General features: G+C 41.9%; 1 protein-coding gene across 7 annotated transcripts in view; it reads right to left on the bottom strand.

Moving 5' to 3' along the window:
• cdk10 (cyclin dependent kinase 10) overlaps nucleotides 1-27,371 on the bottom strand; it is a 137,559-nt gene that overhangs the window by 35,026 nt on the left and 75,162 nt on the right. For all 7 annotated transcript variants that reach the window (XR_009714873.1, XM_061282211.1, XM_061282216.1 and 4 more), the window contains 2 exons: nucleotides 10,967-11,034; nucleotides 9,347-9,399 (listed from right to left, as the gene is read on the bottom strand). Coding sequence is in view for 6 of the 7 variants with exons in the window: in XM_061282211.1 (XP_061138195.1) it covers nucleotides 9,347-9,399; nucleotides 10,967-11,034 (121 nt within the window). In the remaining variant the exon portion in view is untranslated. The remainder of the gene's footprint in view (nucleotides 1-9,346; nucleotides 9,400-10,966; nucleotides 11,035-27,371) is intronic.

Genomic DNA, 27,371 nt, shown 5'->3' with positions numbered 1-27,371 from the left:
TTCAATTTATGAAAACGACAGCCACAGTAAAGGGGTAAACTTGAGATAACACAAAAGTTATAACCTGTACAGTCAAACCTCTGTTTTTGAACGTCCCAATTCTCGAACAAATCGGAGTTCGAACTAAAAATTCGAGATTTTTTTGCTTCGGTTGTCGAACAAAATTCAGAGGTCGAACCTCGCGAGATGAGCCGAAAGGACCCGAGAAAACCAGACCGCGGGGCCCGGATGACGACTGACTCCGTTCGTTATTGTATTTTCGTTACTTTGAGGATTATATTAACCCCTAATCATGCCTCCCAAGAAAGCAAGTGGGAGCAGTAAACCCATCCTAAAACACAAAGATGCTCTTAAAGCAATGCAACGGTGAGCGCCCGGCGCGCTGCGGTTGCGCGAGCAGACAAAACTAAGCTCCCTGCGCACTGAGGTCCACTTATATTTTGGAAAGTACATCAGGACTTTTAAACATATTTTCTAAATTTCAGCGACAGCTCTGTCACAATGCGACCAGCACGGTGCAGTTGCGCGGTCGGTGGCGCGCTACGGTTGCGCGGTCGGCGGTGCGCTGCAGTTGCGTGATCGGACAAAAATGCGCAAATGAAAATATGCTTAAAAGAGGCGTTTTTTTTTTTAATCTTGGAACGGATGAAATTTTTTTCCATTATTTGTAATGGGAAAAATAGATTCGGAATTCGACCGATTCACTTCTCGAACCGCCTTCTGGAACGGATTGCTAAAGTCAAGTCAAGTTAAAGTCCCAATGATCGTCTCACACACACATCTGGGTGTGGTGAGATTTGTCCTCTGCATTTAACCCATCCCCGTGTGATTTTAATCCATCTCCTGGGGGAGAGGGGAGCAGTGGCCAGCAGGCGTGCAGGAATCATTTGTTGATCTAACCCCCCAATTCCAACCCTTAATGCTGAGTGCCAAGCAGAGAGGGAATGGGTCCCATTTTTATAGTCTTTGGTATGACCCGGCCGGGGTTTGAACCCACAACCTTCCAGTCTGTGGTCGAAAACCGAGGTTTGAATGTATTTCACTTTCATATTATTGTGTGTCTATGATGCTCTCATTTTCATAGCATTAGTGTCAGTATTTCTGTTGATTTTAGAGCTGTCCGCTCAATGTTTTCACTTCTTGTATTTTGAGTAGTTGTATCAGATGAATTGCAACAAAGGTGCTGAATTATTCTTGGGGAACACAATGTGTTAAATGTATTCATTAGCTTCTCGCTAATGCTAGCATTAGCTTACTGGTTAACTTGACTTGTTTACAAGATGTGTTCATAAATATTGTGAGGGGCTTTATTTTGTCACAGTGCCTTGCGAAAGTATTTGGCCCCCTTGAACCTTTCAACATTTCGCCAGATTTCAGGCTTCAAACAAAGATATAAAATTCTAATTTTTCGTCAAGAATCAACAACAAGTGGGACACAGTCGTGAAGTGGAACGAAATTTATTGGATAACTTAAACTTTTTTTAACAAATAAAAAAAAAAAGTAGGGCGTGCAATATTATTCGGCCCCTTTACTTTCAGTGCAGCAAACTCACTCCAGAAGTTCAGTGAGGATCTTTGAATGATCCAATGTTGTCCTAAATGACTGATGACAAAGGTGCTCTGGTCAGATGAAACTAAAATCAAACTTTTTGGCCACAATGCAAAACGATATGTTTGGCGTAAAAGCAACACAGCTCATCACCCTGAACACACCATCCCCACTGTCAAACATGGTGGTGGCAGCATCATGGCTGCTTTTCTTCAGCAGGGACAGGGAAGAAGCTAAAATTGATGGGAAGATGGATGGAGCCAAATACAGGACCATTCTGGAAGAAAACCTGTTGGAGTCTGCAAAAGACCTGAGACTGGGACGGAGATTTATCTTCCAACAGTACAATGATCCAAAACATAAGGCCAAATCTACAATGGAATGGTTCACAAATAGACGTATCCAGGTGTTAGAATGGCCAAGTCAAAGTCCAGACCTGAATCCAATCGAGAATCTGTGGAAAGAGCTGAAGACTGCTGTTCACAAACGCTCTCCATCCAACCTCACTGAGCTCGAGCTGTTTTGCAAGGAAGAATGGGCAAGAATTCCAGTCTCTCGATCTGCAAAACTGATAGAGACATATCCCAAGCGACTTGCAGCTGTAATTGCAGCAAAAGGTGGCGCTACAAAGTATTAGCGCAAGGGGGCCGAATAATATTGCACACCCAATTTTTCAGTTTTTTATTTGTTAAAAAAGTTTAAATTATCCAATAAATTTCGTTCCACTTCACGATTGTGTCCCACTTGTTGTTGATTCTTGACAAAAAATTTAAATTTTATATCATTAAGTTTGAAGCCTGAAATGTGGCGAAAGGTTCAAGGGGACCGAATACTTTCGCAAGGCACTGTACGTGTTAGGTATGGTTTAATGGACAAGTCTTCTCCCGTTGACATCTTTTAATCCACAGGTGTCAAACGCAAGGCCCCCCACATCATTTTACGTGGCCCGCGAAGACAAATTGTGCCTCAAATTTGTGTCATTACTAGAATTGCAAATTGTCTTCACTTTTAAAAAATATCTTTTTTTCTTTAAGTATTTGACCAGTTTTTACTCGTCTGATTTGAAAACGAGTTTTTTGTCAGTTTGTTTTGTCGCTTATACCAGTGGTCCCCAACCACCGGGCCGCGGACCGGTACCGGTCCGTGGGTAACTTGGTACCGGGCCGCCAAGCCGCACAGAAAAAAAAAAAGATCGACGATCAATTAATTCAGGTCAAGACACTCGTCCCGGTCACGTGACATCTTTCCCCAGTCGAGCCCGCAAAGCTAATATGTGACGACAGGCTAACTAACCAGTCAATGAAGCATTCAAAACTGCTTCAACACATGGAGACCAAGCATCCTGCAATAAAAGACAAACCTTAATCACTTCGGGTGTCATTGTCTCCGATTACGTCTAGATGGGACCGGCTCGTTTCTGAGAAACAAACTCAGTGCTCCCACTAATTCAACGTAATGGTGAGTTTTATTTTTGTCATTTGTACTTGTTTTTATGTCAGTCGTATCATTTTATTTCATCGTATTTATATATTTGTTATAAATGTATTATTTATTTATTTATTTATTCATATAAATGTATTATTTATTTATATAAATGCCGGTCCGCGAAAATATTTCTGACATGTAACCGGTCCGTGGCGCAAAAAAGGTTGGGGACCACTGGCTTATACTGTATATAATATGAGGTACTCGTACATTTATTTAGGTTGGTTATTACGTTGGTTAAATATGTACGACCGGAACAGCCCTTCCCTTCTATAAAACAAGAACAAAAATAATTAAAATGTGTTTTGGATGGCAAAAACATTTACCGTATTGGCCCGAATATAAGACGGTGATTTTTGGATTGAAATAAGACTGGAAAAGTGGGGGTCAACTTACATTCGGGGTCTAGACATTATACCCATTCACAACGCTAGATGGCACCAGATATCTTAAAAGCGAATGCTGAACTTAACTCCCCAGTCCAAAGCAAACCCCTGTCATGAAGAAAATGGAAAAACCAGAAGCCATTAATTTACAAATGTGATTGCACTTTAGTTTACATATTTAAATATTTGGCTATTAAAATGTGATAGACAGTTTTTGCATGATTTAAATAAGGCAAAATAACATGCTTTTTCTCTCAAATATATTGTTATAACCATTTGTTTCAGATTTACTGTAACTATTTTCTGTATAAAAATTAAATTTGGTGTTCAAAAAGTATTTTTTCAAACTTGAGTCTTGAAAAAGAGGGGGTCGTCTTATAATCAGGGTCGTCTTATATCCAGGCCAATACGGTATTTACATATTTGATATCGTGCGCACTCTGCAACATTTTAACAATTAACAACCTATTTACAAATTTTGGGCTATTTACAGAGATGTTTGCATGTGTGTATTTATAGAGATGTTTGCGTGTGTGCTCATAATGCGTGTGCGTGTTTTGCTAATTACAAGAGATGTATTTGTGGGTCACTGTATCTCGCATGAGAATACTCGTCAAATGACGGCGACTCATCTGAACTGTGGCACAAAACACATCTATGCCTGAACTGGCGGTGGCTTGTGATGCGGACTTCCATGTCTGTCGCATACTCACAGCCACCTCCTCTAAATTCGATGAATCGTTTTGCTCTCGCACTCACGAAGAGCAATTGTTTGCTCGATTGTAAGCTGCTTGAAAGCCGATCGCTTCCATTTCGCCATGTTCCAAAACTCCAATTGCCACTCAATACGTGTATACCCGAGTGTATATATCCGGCGGTGGCTTTTGTACCGGACTTCCGTGTTTATTTCTTTTTACTGGAGTTTGGGGAGTAGTCCATTGAGTGGAGAGCTTGAAATTATATGATAGGGTTGCAGACAATCTCCGCTTTAAACGACATGAACTCAGCAAAGTCCTTCAACTTTGAAACTTACCACTTTCTTTCATGAATTGAACAGCATGACAATTCCACCTTGCAACTGTCCAGTGTCAATCGTGCATTTATCTGATGTAAGTGACCGGCTCTCCGTTTAAAGGGTAAAATTCTGTACTTTAGCCCCTCTGCAGTAACGCAGCCTGTAGGGGGCGACGAGAATTGATTTAAGAAGATTCGTTCCGAGTCTAACCGCTGTTCAGGTAACTAATCTATTGTTAGATTAATTCCGTCATTTCCGAACACCAGTCCCGCTGAAATCAAAGAAATCCGAGGGTCGAGTAACTACTTTGTCGAGACCCAGGAGCTCCTTGATCGCGGCTGTTTCAGCGGCTCTCCTTTCCTGTTAAGATTGTTGCTTTGGTTATCCACTCGGAATAGTTTAGCTGTCTTTGTTAAGACCGCGGGAACTCGTTTATTTTCACTCGCGTACACTCACACTAGCTGAGTTTAAGTTAACGGTTCGAACCAGATTCTGACACTCCCTGACGTCAAGGATTAAAGCTGTCTTCATTTAAAAAAGAACTGAACGGTTTAAAGCAGGGGTCACCAAACTACGGCCCGCGGGCCGGATACCGGAAGCCGTGTCAGAAAGCTCGGTGCACACTCACAGTGCGTGTACGGACATGGCGCACTCGCGCTCTATTTGTATCAGTCCCGAATTTAGAGCGTGGGCTGTGACGACAGCATTCTTGTAATTCGCGCGCCGAGCTTTCAGATGCAGTTTTGCGCTAAAGCCACCCACAAACCTTCCCCTGGAATCCTTCCGTTAAAATGTCGCCCAAGTAAAGCAGGGTGAACACAGTGCCGAGCGTTTAAAAGAGTTGCCAATTTGGCTCGACGTACGCGACGTGACGTTCAGCCACATGAACGTCAACATCTACCCGTCACAGATCGAGGTAAACGGACCAACACCTCGGATCTCGCCTAAGAATTGCCACAACAAATTTTACTCCAGACTATGACGCACTATCAAACTTTAACAAAAAAGACAGCGGTGTCTACAAGCCTACTGGAACCTACAAAAGGATTATAAGGAAGGAACACAAGAACTTTAAGAGACTGCTCATATGTGTCAGAGAGGTTCTGCTCTGACAACTGAGCTGAACTTTTATCTGTTAAGATTGTGCATGGCACAACAGAAAGTTAATGTTCCATGTTTTTTTTTCTATGAAGAACCCAGAGAGAGTTATTTAGTTATTATTGATTTCCTGTTTTTTCTGTGAAGAACTCAGAGAGGGTTTAGTTATTATTTATTTCATTAATAGTGTTATTTGTTTCCTGACTTTTTTTCTGTAAAGAACCTGGAAAGGGTTATTAAATAACCGTTATTTGGTTATGTGTGGCTTTCTGGAAAACAATTTTTTTAAGCTCCCCTACGATCGTCACACTTTTTCTGTTACAAACTGCCACCGCAATCAGAGAAGGGAAAGGTTATGTGGCCCTCACAGGAAAAAGTTTGGGGACCCCTGGTTTAAAGTATGACTATGATAGAGAAACAAAAGAGATTTAAAGCATTAAAGATCAAAATGATCATTAATCGAAATTATTCTTAAGTTCTATAAGTTAAACCCTTTCCTTTTGTTTTTCTTTTCTGCTTCCTTGGCTCCTAACTCTGATGCAGCCTCTGCTCCCTTAGATAGATTGACCATGGTTAGATTGGAGTAGCTGTATCTTAACCTTGTCACGATCAGTCATCTATGGCTGAAAGTCTTCCATGTGCAACTTTCATAATATCTTTGGTGACAACCTAACATGCATACATGTACAGTGGGGCAAAAAAGTATTTAGTCAGCCACCAATTGTGCAAGTTCCCCCACTTAAAAGATGAGAAATGTCTGTAATTCATAGGTACACTTCAACTAGGAGAGACAAAACAAATTAAAACAAATCCATAAAATCACATGGTCTGATTTTGAAAGATTTTATTTGCAAATGATGGTGGAAAATAACAACCATCCCTACCGGCCCCAAAACATTACAGCTCGAGAAGAGATCCTTTGTGAACGCCGCGCGTGCGCCCTGACGTCAGCCTCATCGTTATTCCACAGATCTAGTATATAACTGTATTGTAGCGTTAACAAAGTACAAGGAAAGACTTGGGTTTGGTAAACGGCTCTTTATTTAACAAAACAAACTTCCAGGCGTGTGGCGGCGTGGACTTCCAGCCACGGAGGTGGAAGAGAGCTCCATAGAATCGGACCGGGCGTGCGTAAAAGCCATGTCCGAGCCCCATCCAGCGTCCCCGGACAGCCACCTGGCCGAGCACCGACCCCGACTTCCATCCACGGAGGTGAAAGAGAGCTCCGTAGAGTCGGACCGGGCATGCGTAAAAGCCATGTCCGAGCCCCATTCACCATCCCCGGACAGCCACCCGGCCGAGCACGGCCCCCGACTTCCATCCACGGAGGTGAAAGAGAGCTCCGTAGAGTAGGACCGGGCGTGCGTAAAAGCCATAATAGTTTTTCAAACCTTCTGTGTCGCTCCAAATCATTAAATCCTTCAAACTCTTCGTCCTCCCCACTTACAAACAAAGCCGCTAATGATGCCGGTAGTACGTGGGGCCCTTCGTCATCCCGTGATCGAATTTTTGTCCTTTATGTAAACAACCGCCGCGCTGCTGACGTCACTGGAAATTCAAATTACAGTAATCCCTTGCTACATCGCAGTTCGTTTGTCACGGTTTCATTTTTTTTTTTTAATTTTGAAAATTTGTGAAGAAATTCACAAATACCGTTTTTTTCTATGTATAATGCGCAAAATTTAACTAATTTATTGTCCTAAAATCTGGGGTGCGCATTATACATGGGTACAAAAAAAAGGAATTTTATTTATTTATTTATTTATTTTTTTATCCGGATATGATACGGAGGTCGCCATTACAGATGCGCTTTCTTCTCTGCTGTTCACTTCAAACACGCTCCATACGAACACAATGCTCTCGTATCAGACGCTTGCTAGATCACCTGCTCGTTTGCTGTCACAATGTACCCTACACAAATCCGAAACATTTCTTCGCTATTGAGTATGCTAGCGCATGCGCAGTGATACTGACCGGCAGAATAACATCCGGTTGTTCCCAAAGATGATCTTTTTTCTGAAATAATTTTACGTTCACGGACTTAAGTAGGAGTCAAAATTTGGGTGCGTATTATACATGGGTACAGGCTTTTTTCCAGCATCAACATGCCATTTTTAGGGTGCGTATTATACATGGGGGCGCATTATACATGGAAAAAAACGGTAAGTCGCTCCTTAGTATAAGTTGCCCCCCCTACCCAAACTATTGAAAAAAAAAAAAGCGATTTATAGTCCGAAAAATACGATAAATACTTTTTGCCCCACTGTATGTATGTCTGTGCCCATAGCTTACTGAGCAGCAAAAGTCTGCATATGTGTGTGCATACACTTGCAAACCAAACCTTCGTCGCTCAGTGAAATACTGGCTGTGATGCTTTATAGAAAACAAAAATTCCATTAAATAAGTTGACACACAAGGCTTTACTGTGGTGTTATTTCAATATCTACAAATTCCCCTATAAATTGGGTTGAACTCAATTTAAATTCAGTTAAAAGATAAAGATAAATGTTATAAGATGCTCCTTAATTATAAAATCACATTAACTCATTTTAAACTTGGTTTTATTCTGTTTTTCTCTGTGAGCTAATGTATCAAAATAAACTTTGTTGGTGCAAGCTAAGTCTTAACCATAGAGTTTCAATCAAAAAAACTTAGGTCCACTTAAGTATATTTATAAGCATTAGGATACATTGCATGAATAATGAGATATTTGTTGTATGGAGAAGCATTTTAAACTTATAGTTTTACTCTGTTTTGCTCTGTTTAAAGCTAATATATCAAAATCCCTCCCCCACCGTCTGTTGTCTTCCGGGTTAGACCAACGCTGGCGTCAGATCTGTTGACTGCCGCTTCTGTCCCGGACCGTGTCCGTTACTTGTTTTTCGTTTTCCCGTTTTCAGTGCACCCGTCTCTTCTTTTATTTTTCTCGTGTTGTCTTCCATCCACCTCGCATCCCCGCAGCTCCGCTCTCACCTATCTGTTTCCTCTCCCTCGGACTACCAGCTACGTTAGCCAGCTAGCCAACAGCCAACTGGCCAAAACCACCACCGGACCCCCTCCTGCCTCCCGACTCTGAGCCTGTGGCCGCCTGCTGTGGACTCGACGGCAGCTCTGGCCCGGCTCTCTGGCCTTCCGTCCGGCGTCCTCGGGGGACGGGCTCCACTCCCTGCGGGCTCGCCAACCGTGGCTCTGCTGTGTGCCGCCGTGGTGCGTTGGGGCCTGCCGTTCGAGCGGGTGCAGTCGAGGTCGAGCGGCATCACCACCTGGTCCACTGCTGCTTCCACACGAGGCTGGGATCCTTCGCCGTCGCCGCTACATCTGGACCGGCACTTCCCCGATGGCTCACCCATCTCCTCTTTCTGGACTACCAACCCCCCGTCACCCCCACCTCCCGTACTGCCAACCTCAACAACCTCCGCTCCCGCCCCTCCTGCTCCTCCATCCATCTCCTTCGCACTGCTGACCGATGTCCTGTTATTAACTATATCCTATTGTCTCCTGTACGTCCCCACCCCCTGTACGTCCCCACCCTTTTTATTCCCTCTAAAGCGTCTCTGGGTCATTGAAAAGCGCTATATAAATTAAATGAATTATTATTAAAATAAGCAAGCTAAGTCTTAACCATAGCATTTCAATTAAAAAAAACATAGGTCCACTTAAATATATATGCATTAGGATACATTGCATGAATAATGTGATTTTTGTTATATGGAGAAGCATTTCAAAATCCAAAAAATAATTATTTTTAAATTAGGCAGGTTCTCTAAAGAAGTCACTGGTGTGATTGTGAGTGATGGAAGTATGTTTACTTACCTATTTTAACACAGCCTTTGTCTGTCATCAGCAGATTGGACACTTTTAGGTCCCTGATAATACAACATCATAGTTTCAATGCCACAGACTTGTAACAACCCAAAATAGTTAATTGCAGTGGTACCTCTAATAACGAATTATTTTGTTCCGTTATTGGGTTTGTAAGTGGAAGGTTTGTAAGTAGAAGCAATGTTTCCCATAGGAATCAATATAAAAGCAAATAATGCGTGCAGGACAATCCCAAAAGTCAGACTTTTGCCGTATTACTCTGTGTAAAACATACAGAAAACCAAAACAACAACGGTTTTATTTTTAGGTTTTCAAACCTTTATAACAAATGTCACATTATTATTGACCTCCTAACTTTGCTTGGGGGAGGTGGAACCTGTTCTAATTTTCTACACTTGCTAAAACTACCCCCGAGAAGTTATAGAAAAAGTCAGGCTAATAAATTATTGTATGCTTCCTCGATCTCCCTCCAATGTGGTCACATACTCGTCATTGCTTTGTGGTGGAATAAATGAGTTTTCCGACTGTGTAAGTTGTCAATGAACGCACCTTGTGCTGAACACTAGTGACAACTTAAAAAAAGAAAGAGAAAAAAACTACCGTCTAAAGATGCTAATTGACAAACACATAAGTGTGTTCTTCATATTTTTATTGAAAACAAGCTGGTACAGTCCCCGCCATTAAACATTACAAGATCCCTCTTGACACTATCTTGTCGTCGTCACATTATTTTTCAGCAATGATCCCGGCTTTCCAGAAAGCTTGAGTCTAGAAAGCATGTCTCTGTCGAATGAATTTTAGAGGGTCCTAATGCTGTTTGCTTTGCACAAACGATAGTATTTATTTATCAATGGCAGTGGAGTTACGTACTATACGTGTTATGTACAAACCTCCGATCGGTTTTCGACCCCGATCTGCGTAAAATGTAATGTCCTCCGATTGGTTCATCGGGTCTAGATATTACGCCAGTATGTTACGTCTCTGTGTGGCGGAAGCCACACAAAACAACATTACAGATTTTGAAATTCGGTCCACTCAAAAGGCGCACCTCATTAAAAGGCGCACCTTTGTTTTTTGAGAAAATTAAAGGCTTTTAGGTACACCTTTTGGTGCAGAAAATACGGTACTTGTCTTTTAGACTGCTAACACGCCGAGACAATGGTGATGTGGGGGTTGGGGCGCCCGTTTGGAAGTCGAAATGTTGTTTGTAAGTACATGCAAAAAAATCCGCTTCATACCGCAAAAGGTCTGTCAGTATAGGCGTTGGTAAGTGGAGCTACCACTGTAGTTGTATTGTGAATTTTTTTTTAAATAAATATTGTTGAAAAAAATTCTAACTCAACAAAAAAACAATCATAGAGCGACAACAGTGTTTTGAAGAACGTATATGGCTGCTGTACAGGGCAAGCTCTTAGTTGACGTCACTTGGTCACAAGACATTTATTTTCACTGGATGTGAAGATTTGCTCTCAGTTCAACCAGGTTTTGTTCAAAAGGGATTGTGTTTCTAAATGTACAAAGAGAGAAACAACTAAGTCTCACTGACTTGAGTCCAAAATAAGATAAAATGGGCAAGCTAGAGTAAAAGTACAATAACTGACATCGACTGACCTGTGAATGATGAAATTGTGATGGAGATAGCACAACCCTCTCAACAATTGCAGTATGATACATTTCACCTGAAAAAAATGGAAGAAAAATAATTACAACTCTTCAGAATCAACACACATCTCTGCACTAATTGGACAATTTCTTTAAAAAAGACATGGGTTTCTGTAGGATTCACCAAATAAAATGAAACTTTTTAAGACCATTATGAACTAAATGTAAGACTTATTTCATCATTCAAAACAAAGTCTGCAGGCAGAGAATGTATTAAAAACAAATGCTGTATTCAAGTATTTTCTCCAGGGTGTCTAAACGTCTTGCAAAGAGTGCCAGATTTGGTGAAATGAAGATGTGTAGCGGCCACCAGTTGAGTACCTTTCCAAATATTTCTTCAGGGCCTGCAGCTTCCCTGGGGTTAGGTTTATTGAGCAGCTTAGTCCAACTAGAATTTGCAATTGCGTGTGAAGGCAAAGAAGCTGAATAACGACTGGAATGCTTCAGAATGATGTCAAATGACAGTGAAGTTGAAAGGGGAATTAGAAAAAACATTTAGAAGTTAGAGCAGATGTTGAATGCCCCATAGCGAATGAATGGGGAAAAAATTGAATGTTTAGAGCAGGGGTCGGGAACTTATGGCTCACGAGCCAGATATAGCTCTGTCCGCCAAAAAGGTTCCCAACCCCTGATTTAGAGAAAGATGCGCCAAAAAATTGTGAAATGAACGAAACGAAAACTACAGTAATAACCCTTTAAGTTGAATTGGAAGAAAAATTAAAAAGTTAGATCAGATGTTAAATGCACCATAGAGAATGAATGGGGAAAACATGAGCATTTTTAGAAAAATTGCGCCAAAATAATTTGAAATCCGAAACGAAACAAAAACTACAGGTTAGTAAGTTGAAGCTGGTTGAATCGGATGAAGATTTTAAAAGTTAGTGAAAAATAGTGCCAAACTATTGAAATTATGAACGAAAAGAAAACTACATGTTAGTAGTCACTTTGTAATCCTGAAGTTGAAACTCAATTCAGGCCACCTCCGGTTTATTTGGGGCACTTCCGATTCAATTTAGGGCGTTTCCGGTTTATTTCCGGTCACTTCCGGTTTATTTGGGTGCTCGTCTGGTTCAATTGAGATCACTTCCGGTTTATTTTGGGCACTTCCGGTTTGTTTTAGGGCACTTCCGGTTCACGTCGTGTTTATTCTGGGGCACTCTAAGATGGCTGCCACACTGTGGAATTGGGGGTGAAGGGGTGAATTAGGTAAGCATAATGGAAGTGGGGTGAGGGTGAATATGATAAACATAGGGTGAACTTTAAAGTTGGAAAGGATTGAATCTGTCAAATAATGTAGGAATTAGAAGGGAAAAATGCAATCTTGTAAAATTTGGCGTGAATTTCAAAATTGAAAATTTGGAATTTTTGGTAAGTGGGAGGTTTTGGAATCGGTTGGCATTAGATGAGTGGTTAAAAGATCGAACGGGTTGAATCGGTTGAAAAATTGAGAAATTGGAAGGGAAAAACAAAATTTAAACTTTACTCATGAGAAGAGATGCCGTCCGTCACTGCTAATGAGTTGACTAATGTCCTAATGTCCATTGTAGTCATTGCTTCTTTCGGAGGGCCATTATGACTGTCAACCCAAATAAATGTATGAGCACCTCCTATTATATACAGTAGAAGCTACAAAACAAACTGACAAATAACTCGTTTTCAAATCAGACGAGTAAAAACTGGTCAAATATTTAAAAAAACAGATATTATTAAAAGTGAAGACAATTTGCAATTCTAGTAATGACACACGAATTTGATGCACAATTTGTCTTTGCGGGCCACATAAAATGATGTGGTGGGCCGTATCTGGCCCCCGGGCCTTAAGTTTGACACCTGTGTACTATACTATCAATTTCAACAACTTTTGTAATAGCCTTTTGTTTTCTTTCGTTCAGACAAAAAATATAGGCCTTAGCTTAATTTTCTGTTGCCCTCATTTATTTTTCTCTTTTTTTTTCCATTCTCTAATTTTGAAAAGTTGAAAAATTGAGTTTTAACGTACTGGATTCAAGTTGATATCTGTTACATCCGTAAGTTGTAAATGTCTGCTGTTCTTCTTTCTTTTCTAGTCTATGCGCATTGGCTGAGATCTTTCATACGGAAGCCCTTTTTAGGAGGGAAATGTACATGGACTATGCAAATTGGTGAACGGCATGCACACACTGTTATCTAGAATTAATTCTGATTCATCTGCATACATACTGGTTAGCAAAATGACTGGTTTAATTGTATTTCTAGGAAAATAAATAAAACTGTGCCTAAATAGTAATTGCAAAGGACTTGAATCACACTTTATCAAGACCAGTGGTTCTTAACCTTGTTGGGGGTATTGAACCCCACCACTTTCATGTGTGCATTCACCGAACCCATCTAGTGGAAAGTAAAATGTTTTTTTTTCCAAATTCAAGACTGGTGCACAAGATGAGTCGTGCATGAACATCACCTTGTTCAAAGAACAAAACCAACACAATGCGTTACAATTTACAACAAATTACATACTTGCAAATCAGTGTTACTTCTGCTGTTGTCTTTAGTTTAGCGTCATCACGAATTTACACTATAAATTAAGTGTGTTCTGACCTTCGCAGTGGAGGCTCTGCCAAACCCCTGAGACCCGTAGGGTTCAATCGACCCCAGGTTAAGAACCACTGGTCTAAGACCATACGTTGCCGAAAACATCTTAAAAAGCCAAACATTCCATTATATTAAAACATATGTTGAGAACCTATTACCGACAATACAATTAGCAGACCAATTGATGCTATTATGTTCTAATTTGTTTTTTAGTTCCAAACGGCTTACCTTAAACCAGGACGAGGTAACTTTTTGAAATATTTAAGAATAGAATAGAATAGAATAGAATAGAATAGAATATATAAGTCTTGAAACATCTACTTACAACTAATAAAATGGTACCGTTGTCTTGGCTTGGTGTGGTCTGTATCGCTTTTACTAGCACGAATTTGTTTTGGAAGAGGGTGGTATGACCCTACCACACAAAAAAATACAAATGTGCTGACTGGTTTACAGCATACAGTACCCTTCCCCGCCCCCCTTAGTTCCTAAGATGGGAGTCGACGCGAATGTCGACGCTGAATTACTGCTTGCATAAGTTCAACAATATCCAAAGAAACTGTTGCAAGATGTAAACGGAATAAAAATAATATTTGGGGAAGGGGGGACAAGGCTCAGATCAAACCCAAGACTCTGCCGGGTCTGTGTGATAATGTGTGACCTTGCAGTCTTAACTGAGATCAACTCCTACATATCTGCAAAGAGTGTAGGGAAAGCCAGTGAAAGCAAGAGAAAAGTCAAAGCAAGATAACGGCATAGCTCAAGCTACCTAGCTAATCACATGTGCCAAAGAGGCCTATTCTAACAGAACCATGAGGAATTAGAATGTGGCAGAAGACACACATCTTTAATCTGTTACTGACTGCCAACAAGTGAGACAAGATACGAGCTTTACAAACCTCACACTTATTTGCAAACTTAATCAATTGAACTGTTAAGTCCAAAAAACCCCAAAATGCTTTACTTCAAAGTCTGAAATGGCGTACCTTTTTTTCCGTGTATAGTGCGTAAAATTTAACGAATTTAGTGTCCTAAATTTTTTTTTTTTTTAGAAAACAAAACCAACAACAGGACTGACCGACAAAGTCGTGGAACAAAAAGACAGGGTGACATTACCAAAGACAGGAACAGAAAGCAAACAGACATCATGACTAGGGGTGTAACGATACATCGATACACATCGATTAATCGATATAATGCTCTACGATTTATTGGCATCGATGCTAAAGGTAAACATCGATTTATATCGCCGTGTTTGACCTCGGACATTAGACGCGACTTTATTTTGAAATCCAGTTCATTGTTGCTTGCTTCCTCTTTCCGGGAGCGCACTGCGCGTGTTGTGTTGTGAGCAGAGCACGCACGTGAAAGGGGAGTCGACAACTAGTACGCGGCTCCTGGGTTGGTGCTATGGCTAGTGTCTAAAAAGACGAGGAAATTTGCTCCCCTTTAGGCTTCAAGTCATTCGTTTGGAAGCACTTTGGATTCCAAAGAAAAGATGGCTCAACGGACAAGACACGTGCAGTTTGTAAATCCTGCCATGCGGTGATCAAATATTCAGGGAGCACAAATCTCGCCGCACATTTAAAGAAAAAACACGACATTGAAGTTCAGTGTCAAAGTAAGCAATTTGTATACTACAATACTCTTGTAATTTCCTAAATAAAGAGTTTGCAGTACCTTGTTGATTTTGCGTATGAATTGTTATAAATCAGGATATTGTTCTATATTTTTTATTAAAAAAAAGAAAAAAATCGATCGTAGAGCACTATATCGCGATATATCGTGAATGAATCGCAGCAGGCTTTAAGATATCGGCAAATATCGTATCGTAGTTCTTTATATCGATATTATATCGTATCGTGACAAAACCCGCGATTTACACCCCTAATCATGACAGTAACACATGCAATGATCCGCGGAGAGCGAGGGGCAGACAGGACTTAAATACAAAACACGTTACATCGATTGAGGTGACACAGGAAGAGAGGGGCGACGCGAACAGAAACTATGGCAACCTAGACACATAGCAAAACTGGGGACGAGACATGACAAATCTCCCCCAAAATAAAACTTGTAATCACCTTTCTTCTTGTTTGTTGTCAATCGCGCATCGCATTCAGCCATCCTGTCCCAACACACTTAGTCAAAAAAATCCATAATTGATGACACATCGTTTGATGCGATGGTGCAATTCTTGATGGTGTGTTATTGTCAAATTGTTTGTTTTATATCTCATACGGATATCATATGGAGGCCGCCATGACAGTATGCGCAGAACGGATGCGCAAGACACGTCAATCGCGCATCGCATTCAGCCATCCTGTCCCAACACACTTAGTCAAAAAAATCCATAATTGACGACACATCGTTTGATGCGATGGTGCAATCCTTGATGGTGTGTTATTGTCAAATATTGTTTGTTTTTTAATCTCCATCGCGGACCGGACGTCATGCAGAAGCAGTATGACTGTGCATGCGCGGAAGCAGTATGACTGCGCATGCGCACTATGGGTCAGCTGGGCAGAATGGATGCGCAAGACACGTCAGCTATTTACTAATTAGCGAGAGTTCGGTTTAATTAGCAGTTTCATCAGAATGGATAAGAGAGCAAGATATACTGTAGCATTTCGAAAGAAAGTCATTGAAGTGGCAGAAGAATTAGGCAATAGGGCAGCTGCGCGCCAATTTGACGTCAATGAGTCAAACATAAGACTCTGGAGGAAGAAAAAAAATCAATTTGATACAGCGAAGGCTTCAGCAATGTAGTCCTCTTCTCTTCTTGACTGACAATGAATGTGATAGTTTAATACAATCAGCAAATAACAAAATGCGTATTACAGGTCGGTCATATTTTATTTCACAACACTTTGCCTTGTTCCTTTCGTCTCTGCTGTTCACTTCAAACACGCTCCATACGAGCGCAATGCTCTCGTATCAGACAAGGCTTGCTCGATCACCTGCTCGTTTGCTGTCTGTCACAATGTACCCTACACAAATCCGAAACATTTGTTGCGGCTCCGAGTCACAAAGAGGGGCAAGTTTTGGTTTCCAAGGGTGTTTTTATTCCTCTTCAACGTCTCTCCCATACAGAGCCGCCTTTTTCACGTCCGCACGCCTCTTTCCCGTGCGCGCACGGAGCGCGGTGGTGCGTTTACGGGCAGTCGGAGAAATCAACGCCAACAAAAAAAATTACATCCAGCCTAGTTAAGACCATACCAAAGACTATAAAAATGGGACCCATTGCCTCCCTGCGTGTGTGACGATCATTGGGACTTACAAAAAAAAAAAAGAGAAAAAAAAGAAAAATCTCATTAAAAAAAATTCAGAAGAATTGGGTGCGTATTATACATGGGTACAGGCTTTTTTCCAGCATCAGCATGCCATTTTTAGGGTGCGTATTATACATGGGGGCGCACTATACACGGAAAAAAACGGTAGTTTGACCAGGAGTCCGCTCCACATTGTAGCTAACGTTAGAATACAATCTAAGTTGATCGCACTCCTGCTCCTCTCTCTCCTGCTCCTGTGTGAAAATCCAATCATGATCTGTTAGACCAACCATGAACTCTTTGTTTCATTGTCCTTTGCATTTTCTCCTTCTCTTAAAATTCTTGCGGATTACAGCCCTTTATTGCATACCGTCTCCCATAAGGAATGAAAAAAATTTCGAGTTGATATTTTATGTATTTAAGAGCTGTTTGTTCACATGTCATACGCTCAATAACAGGAATATCACTAAATCTGTCCTTCTCTGCTCGGCGATCGTCACCTTGTCTGCTTTCACCATCCACCCACACACATCCAGATGCTATTCCAATGCGTGCCTTCTGGATCACACGCCGAAGCGCCAGTGTTAAATTTGAAACGTTTGATGACCTACAGCAGTGGTTCTCAAATGGGGGTACGCGTACCCCTGGGGATACGTGGAGGTACTCCAGCGGGTACGTGAGATTTTACAAAAAGATACCGTGATTTTCCATGTATAATGCGCAAAATTTAACTAATTTATTGTCCTAAAATCTGGGGTGCGCATTATGCATGGCTACAACAATTTTTGAAGAAAATCTCCCTCGAAATAAAACTTGAAATCACCTTTCTTCTTGTTTGTTGTCAATCGCGCATCGCATTCAGCCATCCTGCCCAACACACTTAGTCAGTAAAATTCATAATTGACGACACATCGTTTGATGCGATGGTGCAATCCTTGAGGGTGTGTTATTGTCAAATATTGTTTGTTTTTTAATCTCCATCGCAGACCGGATGTCATACGGAGGCCGCCATGACAGTATGCGCAGAACGGATGCGCAAGACACGTCAATCGCGCATCGCATTCAGCCATCCTGCCCAACACAGTCAGTAAAATTCATAATTGACGACACATCGTTTGATGCGATGGTGCAATCCTTGATGGTGTGTTATTGTCAAATATTGTTTGTTTTTTAATCTCCATCGCAAACCGGATATCATACGGAGGCAGTATCATTGCGCATGCGCACTCTGGATCCGATGCGCAGAACGGATGCGCAAGACACGTCAATCGCGCATCGCATTCAGCCATCCTGCCCAACACACCTAGTCAGTAAAATTCAAAATTGACGACACATCGTTTGATGCGATGGTGCAATCCTTGATGGTGTGTTATTGTCAAATATTGTTTGTTTTTTAATCTCCATCGCAAACGGGATATCATACGGAGGCCGCCATTACAGATGCGCAGAACGGATGCGCAAGACACGTCAGCTATATAAAGAGCGAGACTTCAGTTCTCTACCTAAATGCGGATTACAGGTAATATTTTTTTTCACAACACTTTGCCTTGTTCCTTTCTTCTCTGCTGTTCACTTCAAACACGCTCCATACGAACACAATGCTCCCGTATCAGACGCTTGCTCGATCACCTGCTCGTTTGCTGTCACAATGTACCGTACACAAATCCGAAGCATTTCTTCGCTATCGAGTTTGCTAGCGCATGCGCAGTGATACTGACTGGCAGAATAACATCCGGTTGTTCCCAAAGATGATCTTTTTTCTGAAATAATTTTACGTTTAAGGACTTAAGTAAGAGTATACATGGGTACAGGCTTTTTTCCAGCATCGACATGCCATTTTTAGGGTGCGTATTATGCATGGGGGCGTATTATACATGGAAAATTACGGTATACTGGTAGTTTAAAAAAAAAAAAAAAGAACAGTAAGCCTGGTTGTCTTGAGAATTAGTTATAAAAGGTTTGATGAAATACAAATGTATGTTTTATATTCAGTATTCAATTTTAATCCTTATTAAACTGACTCTCCACAAACCAATAGCAGTCACCTGCGGTTGCCTTGATGACGCACCGTAAAATGGAGATGTGGCTAAAGCGTAGCAGCGATGCTGCTGTTGAAAACGCAGAGAAAGTAAAAATGAAGGCAAAACCAAACCTGAAGAAGTACCGACAGTACATGGAAGACTGATGGGATTTACGTCCACAAGTTGTAACCCACCCAAAGCGCTGTGCTTTTTATGCGGGGAGAAATCAGCCAACGCTAGCATGAAGCCGGCACATCTCCAGCGGCACCTCACCACAAAACACAGATGCCATGTTGGTAAGCCACCGGAGTTCTTCAGGAGGAAATTTTCTGACTTCAAATCATCCCAAGACACAATGCGAAAAGCCTCCATCAGCCAAAGCCCTGAAGGCTTCTTGTGCAGTTTCGTTGGTCGTAGCTAAAGCCAAAAATATAGCTGAAGAGCTGCTGCTCCCCGCTGCTGTTGTATTGGCCGAAACTATGCTCGACAAAAAATCTGCGGAGACATTAAAAACTAATGCCACCGTTTGCCGCAGAATAGACAGAATGGGTGCAGACATTGTCGAACAAATTGTGGGAAAACTTGCCGACTCTTTTTCACTCCAGCTGGAGGAAGCCACAGATGTCAGTGGAAATGCACAGCTTGTTGCTTTTGTGAGATACATTGAGACTGACCACATTTGTGAACAAATGCAAAAAGTCTGGAGGGGAGAACATCCGGAGAAGACATTTTTAATGTCGTTAACGCATTTTTCTCTGAAAATGGTATCAGCTGGAAATCCTGCAGCAGCGTCTGTACAGATGCAGCTGCATCAACGACGGGAAGTGCGAAAGGGCTCATTGTGCGGATTAAAAAGGAAAATCCCGACATTAAGTGTCACTGCGTGATTCATTAGAGTCCAAGAAAATGAGCCCCATGTTGCATGATGTTTTGAACGACAGCATCAAAGTGATCAACTTCATCAAGTCAAGGCCACCTAATGCACGTTTGTTCCGCCGCCTCTGTGAAAACATGGGAGCTGAACACACACAACTCCTCCTGCATACAGAAGTGCGCTGGCTCTCTCGAGGGAAGATACTCAACAGGCTGTTGGAGTTACGACCTGAAGTGCACACCTTTCTGACAGAGCACGGATCGCCCCATGCCACCTTGTTTGAGAACAAGGACTGGCTTGCAAAGCTTTGCTATCTGGCAGATATATTCAGCATACTGAAAGAACTGAATGTGTCTCTGCAAGGCAAGGACACCAGCATCCTGAACTTGTATGACAAGGTGGGTGGTTTCCTGAAGAAAACAGAGCTGTGGAAAAGGGCATGTGGTCAGGAGGACTTCACCTGCTTTCCTCAGGCGGATGTTTTTCTCTCTAATGAAGATGTGGAGAAAGCTCCAGTGAAGTTAGTCATAGTGGGACATTTGGCTAACTTGATAAAGGGCTTTCATTGCTACTTTGCTGACAGAGAAATCTGCACAGCTGGATTGGGTGAGAAACCAATTTCTCTTGTCTGACGCAAAGAGAAGCAAGCTTCCTGTCACTCACCAGGAAAAACTGATGGAAGTGGCATCTGACCGTGGCCTGCAGATGAAGTTTGGCGCATCCACTCTCACATAGTTTTGGGGGGGGGTGAGGCAGTAGCACCCTGAGCTGGGACAGAAACCTTTGGAGCAGCTGCTGCCCTTTGCCTACACATATTTATGTGAGACCTTCTCTGCAATGACTGTGATCAAAACAAAGCAAAGAAACAGACTGAGCCTAGAGAAGAACTTGATCACAGCAGTTGCCTCCCTTCCACCAAGGATGACAAAGTGAGGTACAAGCCCATGTTTCTCACTAAAATGTAGTATGAGTGCAAAAGACTCATTCAAGATTGCTCAAGGCTTGTTCAATGCTTGTCAAATCAAAATCAAATGTTCAATGCAACAATTCAATTTTAAGAGAAAAGCTCTTCGATTGTGTTTATGTCACGTTAGCATACCTATCGTTTAGCCCAGGGGTGGGCAACCTACGGCCCGCGGGCCACATGCGGCCCACGGGACCGTTTAATCCAAAAATCTTTTGGTCATTTTGCCTGCAATGACTGCGTTTCCCCAGTAGATGGCGAAGCGCTCGCCTGCGCATTTACTACCGGAAGCTGTGTCAGAAAGCTCGGTGCACACTCACAAGTGCGTGTACGTACTCAGTAGTACGGACATGGCGCACTCTCGCTCTATTCGTATCAGTCCCGAATTTAGAGCGTGGGCTTTGACGACAGCATTCTTGTAATTCGCGCGCTGAGCTTTCAGATGCAGTTTTGCGCTAAAGCCACCCATCCACCCACCCACCCTGGAATCCTCCCATTAAAATGAGTCGCCCAAGGAAAAGCAAGGTGGACACAGTGCCGAGCGTTTAAAAGAGAGTGGCCAATTTGGCTCGACGTACGCGACGTGACGTTCAGCTACATCAACGTCAACCCGTCACAGATCGAGGTAAACGGACCAACACCTCGGATCTCTCCTAAGAACTGCCACAACAAATTTTACTCCAGACTATGACGCACTAGCAAAAAAGGTAGACCAACAACACTGTTCCCACTGAAAATGAACGGGAGGCTCTCAAGTTTATTGTAAAAAAATGCATTTTGAATATGATTTGTACACATAGCAGGGATTGAAACTCGCGACCACTCATTTTCAAACAATGCAGGATGCTCAAGGACATTGATGCACCACCTATTTGCGACTACCGTTTTTTTCCGTGTATAATGCGCCCTCATGTATAATACGCACCCTAAAAACGGCATGTTGATGCTGGAAAAAAGCCTGTACCCATGTATAATACGCACCCAATTTTTTAAAAAAAAATTTAAATTTATTTTTTTTTAAGTCCCAATGATCGTCACACACGCAGCGAGGCAATGGGTCCCATTTTTATAGTCTTTGGTATGGTCTTAAATAGGCTGGATGTATTTTTTTTGTTGACGTTGATTTATCCGACTGCCCGTAAAGGCACCACCGCGATCAGATGAAAAGAGAGGGAAGTGGCGTGCGGACATGTGAAAAAGGCGGCTCTGTATGGGAGAGACGTTGAAGAGGAATAAAAACACCCTTGGAAACCACAACTTGCCCCTCGTCGTGACTCGGAGCCGCAACAAATGTTTCGGATTTGTGTAGGGTACATTGTGACAGACAGCAAACGAACAGGTGATCGAGCAAGCCTTGTCTGATACGAGAGCATTGCAAGTTTGATTTAGAGGGAGATTTGTCACGTCTCGTCCCCAGTTTTGCTATGTGTCTAGGTTGCCATAGTTTCTGTTCGCGTCGCCCCGCTCTTCCTGTGTCACCTCAATCAATGTAACGTGTTTTGTATTTAAGTCCTGTCTGCCCCTCGCTCACCGTCGGATCATTGCATGTGTTACTGTCATGATGTCTGTTTGGTTTCTGTTCCTGTCTTTGGTAATGTCACCCTGTCTTTTTGTTCCACGTCTTTGTCGGTCAGTCCTGTTGTTGGTTTTGTTGTACCATGACTTTCTTAAAAAAAATAGAAAAAAATTTTTTAAATTAAAAAAAATTTGTACCCATGTATAATGCGCACCCCAAATTTTAGGACAATAAATTAGTTAAAATTTGCGCATTATACACGGAAAAAAACGGTAATCTTAACCTGTAAAGTTCTTAAGGCTTACTTTAAGGAAGTGTTTCCCGTTTCCTCACCTCTGTTACCAGGTGTTTGTGAGTTAAAACTCTGCTCTGATTTGAACTGGGTTCTAAATTTGGACCGGAGGGCCGAACCAGGAGCAGATGGACGTAGTGTTTGTGTGAAGTAATATAAGCGACCTGTAAAGGTCATTGCATAAAAGATTTTGGCCTTTAGTAGGTAGTAAAGCAGGGATATTCCAAACAAGTTTTTTGAAAACAAATGCATTTATTAACAGCATTAAAAAAAAAAAAACATCACTAAAAAACTGCTATCAGTGATTCTCATAAAATACGACACTGTTATTATGAATAACAGTCTCCATCACTTCAGTGCCTGCAGGTCAGATTAATGAAAGATGTTTATCTTACGAGATCACGTCAAACGGCAAACATTCTGACCAAATATATCATCTTGAAGAATCGGTGAAAGCATACATCCAAATAAAGTAATCAAAGAGGCAACACGGCGAGGGGTATCTGAAAATCAGAGCAGAGTTTTAACTCACCTGGTAACAGAGGTGAGGAAACGGGAAACACTTCCTTAAAGTAAGCCTCAAGAACTTTACAGGTTAAGATTAGTCGCAAACAGGTGGTGCATCAATGTCCTTGAGCATCCTGCATTGTTTGAAAATGAGAATGGTCGCTGGTCCTTGCTATGTGTACAAATCCTATTCAAAATGCATTTTTTTACAACAAACTTGAGAGCCTCCCCTCCATTTTCAGTGGGAACAGTGTTGTTGGTCTCCCTTTTTTGCTAGTGCGTCATAGTCTGGAGTAAAATTTGTTGTGGCAATTCTTAGGAGAGAACCGAGGTGTTGGTCCGTTTACCTCGATCTGTGACGGGTTGATGTTGACGTTCATGTGGCTGAACGTCACGTCGCGTACGTCGAGCCAAATTGGCCACTCGTTTTTAAACACTCGGCACTGTGTCCACCTTGCTTTTCCTTGCGCGTTTGTGGGTGGCTTTAGCGTAAAACTGTATCTGAAAGCTCAGCGCGCGAATTACAAGAAAGCTGTCGTCACAGCTCACGCTCTAAATTCCGGACTGATACAAATAGAGCGCGAGTGCGCCATGTCCGTACTACTGAATACGTACACGCACTTGTGAGTGTGCACCGAGCTTTCTGACACGGCTTCCGGTAGTAAATGCGCAGGCGAGCGCTTCCCCATCTACTGGGGAAACGCAGTCATTGCAGGCAATATGACAAAAAAAAAAAGTTTAATAATACAATTTATTCAGGGTTGGCGGGCGGGATTAAACGGTCCAGGTTAAACGGTATTTCAAGCCGGCTTGACTACTGTAATGCACTCTTTACTGGTCTCCCGAAAAAACACTGATAGACTTCAGCTCATCCAAAACTCTACAGCTCGGCTATTAACCAGGACCAAGAAGAGAGAGCACATTAGACCAGTTCTAGCTGCTCTGCACTGGTTGTAACATTTAGAATTGATTTTAAAGTCCTTCTCCTTATATACAAAGCCCTCAACGGGCAGGGACCAAGCTACATTGCTAACTCTCTTGTTAGCTACATACGTACCTCCAAGAACCCTGCGATCATCTGCTGCTGATTTATTGGAGGCTCCCAGCAACAGCAGAAAGAAAATCGGGGATGCATCCTTTGTTAATTACGCCCCCAAACTATGGAACACACTGCCCATAGATATCAGGGAAGCCAGCTCACTAGATATTTTCAAAACAAAACTTAAAACTAATTTCTTTACCCAAGCATTTAATTCATTATGTTTTGTAAATTTCATTTTTGCTCCTCTTATTTATTATGTTATTTGTTTATTTATTATTTACTCAGCACTCTTATTTATTCATTGTTTGTGCCTTCTTGTTTTTATTTTTTTTTGTGTTGTTTACTTGTATGTATATTGTGTACTATGTCTTGTCACCGTGGGACAGTGGGAACGTAATTTCGATTTCTTTGTGTGTCTTGGCATGTGAAGAAATTGACAATAAAGCAGACTTTGACTTTTGAGAAGAGTTGTGTGTTGATCGCATGTCCGTCCGCCGGGCAAAAAGTGACGTATAATTAACACAAAGAAGAGACAGAACGAAATCAAGACACAGCAGTCCTCAGCTCTTTCCACAGATTCTCGATTGGATTCAGGTCTGGACTTTCACTTGGCCATTCTAACACCTGGATACATCTATTTGTGAACCATTCCATTGTAGATTTGGCTTTATGTTTTGGATCATTGTCCTGTTGGAAGCTAAATCTCCGTCCCAGTCTCAGGTCTTTTGCAGACTCCAACAGGTTTTCTTCCAGAATGGTCCTGTATTTGGCTCCATCTATCTTCCCATCAATTTTAGCCATCTTCCCTGTTCCTGCTGAAGAAAAGCAGGCCCAAACCATGATGCTGCCACCACCATGTTTGACAGTGGGGATGGTGTGTTCAGGGTGATGAGCTGTGTTGCTTTTACGCCAAATATATCGTTTTGCATTGTGGCCAAAAGGTTAGATTTTGGTTTCATCGGATCAGAGCACCTTCTTCCACATGTTTGGGGTGTCTCCCAGGTGGCTTGTGGCAAACCTTAAACGAGACTTTTCATCGATATCTTTGAGAAATGTCTTTCTTCTTGCCATAAAGGCCAGATTTGTGCAGTGCACGACTGATTGTTGTCCTATGGACAGACTCTCCCACCTCAACTGTAGTTATCTGCAGTTCATCCAGAGTGATCATGGGCCTCTTGGTTGCATCTCTGATCAGTCTTCTCCTTGTTTGAGATGAAGGTTTGGAGGGACGGCCGGGTCTTGGTAGATTTGCAGTGGTCTGATACTCCTTCCATTTCAATATAATTGCTTGCACAGTGCTCCTTGAGATGTTTAAAGCTTGGGAAATCAATATTTAACATGTATTGGGAAAGAAGAGACAAGATGGCCGACCACGTGAGGTGCTGACCTCCCAATTATGCCATCGCATCTAATTTGACCAATGATCAAAACCTAAATCAAACTGGATTCGCCTGTTGATGAATCGTTAGAGGACTTGGAAGCCTACATCGACGCATTCTATTGTAATACGCCCAACAACAGACCCGAGGCCATGAATACCCGAGCCAAGTCGAACTCAAACGAAATCTCTGACATCAGTGAGTCTATAACATCTATAAAACTACAACTCAAGAAGCTTGATCTACTCGAGCAACTGACTACGGATGTAAAAAAACTTAAGCACTCTGTGGAGTTTAACAACTCACTCATCGAGATGCTAAAGGCTGACAATGCGTCACTTCGGACCGAAGTAAACCACCTCAAACGTTTGACAGCCGAACGGAGATCATGAATAGACGGAGGCTGCTTCACCCGATCATGGCCGAGGCAAAGAAAGCCAAAAAGACCGCTCGACTGTTCATTGACAAACTTTACATCGACGGCAAACTGTACAGGAACCCCCAAACAACTTATTGGCTGAGTGGAGGAGATGGAGACATAAATTTTCAACTCCAAGAAGAACTGACTACTAACTTGCAACATGCCACCTCCCCACAACTGTAAACACAGGCGCGTGATGATGACGTCACCAAACCAGCGTCCCTGTCGTCATGACAACCACTGAACCTGGAGACGGTGAATGGCTTATTTCTCTCTTTCTCCCCCCATCTCACCACTCGTCTCCCTCTTTTCTCTTTTCCTCTTTCATACATTTATTTTCTCATTTTGGCTTGGGAACTGGCCTGAATACTACTGACTGGGTAGGACGAAGCAATTGTCTATTCGTCTGCTCTGTGACAATACAGCGGGTAATGTCTACAGAGTGTTCTTGTGTGTTTGAGTGTGTAGGTGTATGTGTGTACGTCTGTCAGGCTAGCTTTGGGATGGGTGAGTCTATGTATATGTCCATCGTCTTAAGTGTGTGTCTTTGTTATTGGATCTCAGTAAATCTCACTCGTTACCCTGTGCATGGCACTTAATGAAATGGACAGTGAGGTGATAAATTGCATTGACCATCATCGAAATATAAGTTGCAATCAGTATACTCCCGAACAATTAAAACAGTTAACAAATATAAATAACTGCTCCTTTTTGCATTTAAACATCAGGAGCTTGAATAAACATCATGATGATCTAGTTACTCTATTTACAAACACAGGCTGCAGCTTTGACGTAATTGGCTGCAGTGAAACTTGGCTGAATGACAGGTCATACACTGACATCTTAAATTTTAATGGCTATAAGTTGTTGACTAAGAACAGATGTGGCAGACCTGGCGGTGGCGTGTGCCTATATATTTCCTCTACATACAACGTGAGGATTTGTGATGACATTATCATAACAGACAACCACAGTGACTCCCTTTTTGTTGAAATAAGCGGGAAAAGCAGGAAAAACCTCATTATTGGTATAATCCATCGTCCCCCAGACGCAGACTTCGAAATCTTTAGGACCAAACTGGAGGAAGCATTATTTTCTATAAATGATAACAACAAAAGCTGTGTCCTCCTTGGCGACTTCAATGTTGATCTTTCCAAGGATGATACAGCCAAAAATGACTTTATAAACACATTACACTCTTCATCCTTCTTTTCCACAATAGATGCTTATACCAGAGTCACTCACTCAACTAAGTCAATCATTGATAATTTCATCACAAATCTTACAAACGCCACACTTACTTCTGGGACTGTACTCTCTGAGATTTCTGATCATTTCCCTATTGTATTATTCATTGACCTCCTTGCTAGGCCCCCACCTACTCGTCACTCAATAAAATTAAAAATACTCAATGAAGAAACCATACGACGTCTAGGTGAGGACCTGCAGACCAAGACATGGTATGGAATATATGATTGTAGTGATGTTGATGCTG

This window comes from Syngnathus typhle, linkage group LG7 (genome assembly GCF_033458585.1).
Source record: "Syngnathus typhle isolate RoL2023-S1 ecotype Sweden linkage group LG7, RoL_Styp_1.0, whole genome shotgun sequence".
Classification (NCBI taxonomy): domain Eukaryota; kingdom Metazoa; phylum Chordata; class Actinopteri; order Syngnathiformes; family Syngnathidae; genus Syngnathus; species Syngnathus typhle.
The sequence above is the reverse complement of the archived record's forward strand: the minus strand, read 5'-3'. Positions and strand labels throughout refer to the sequence as shown.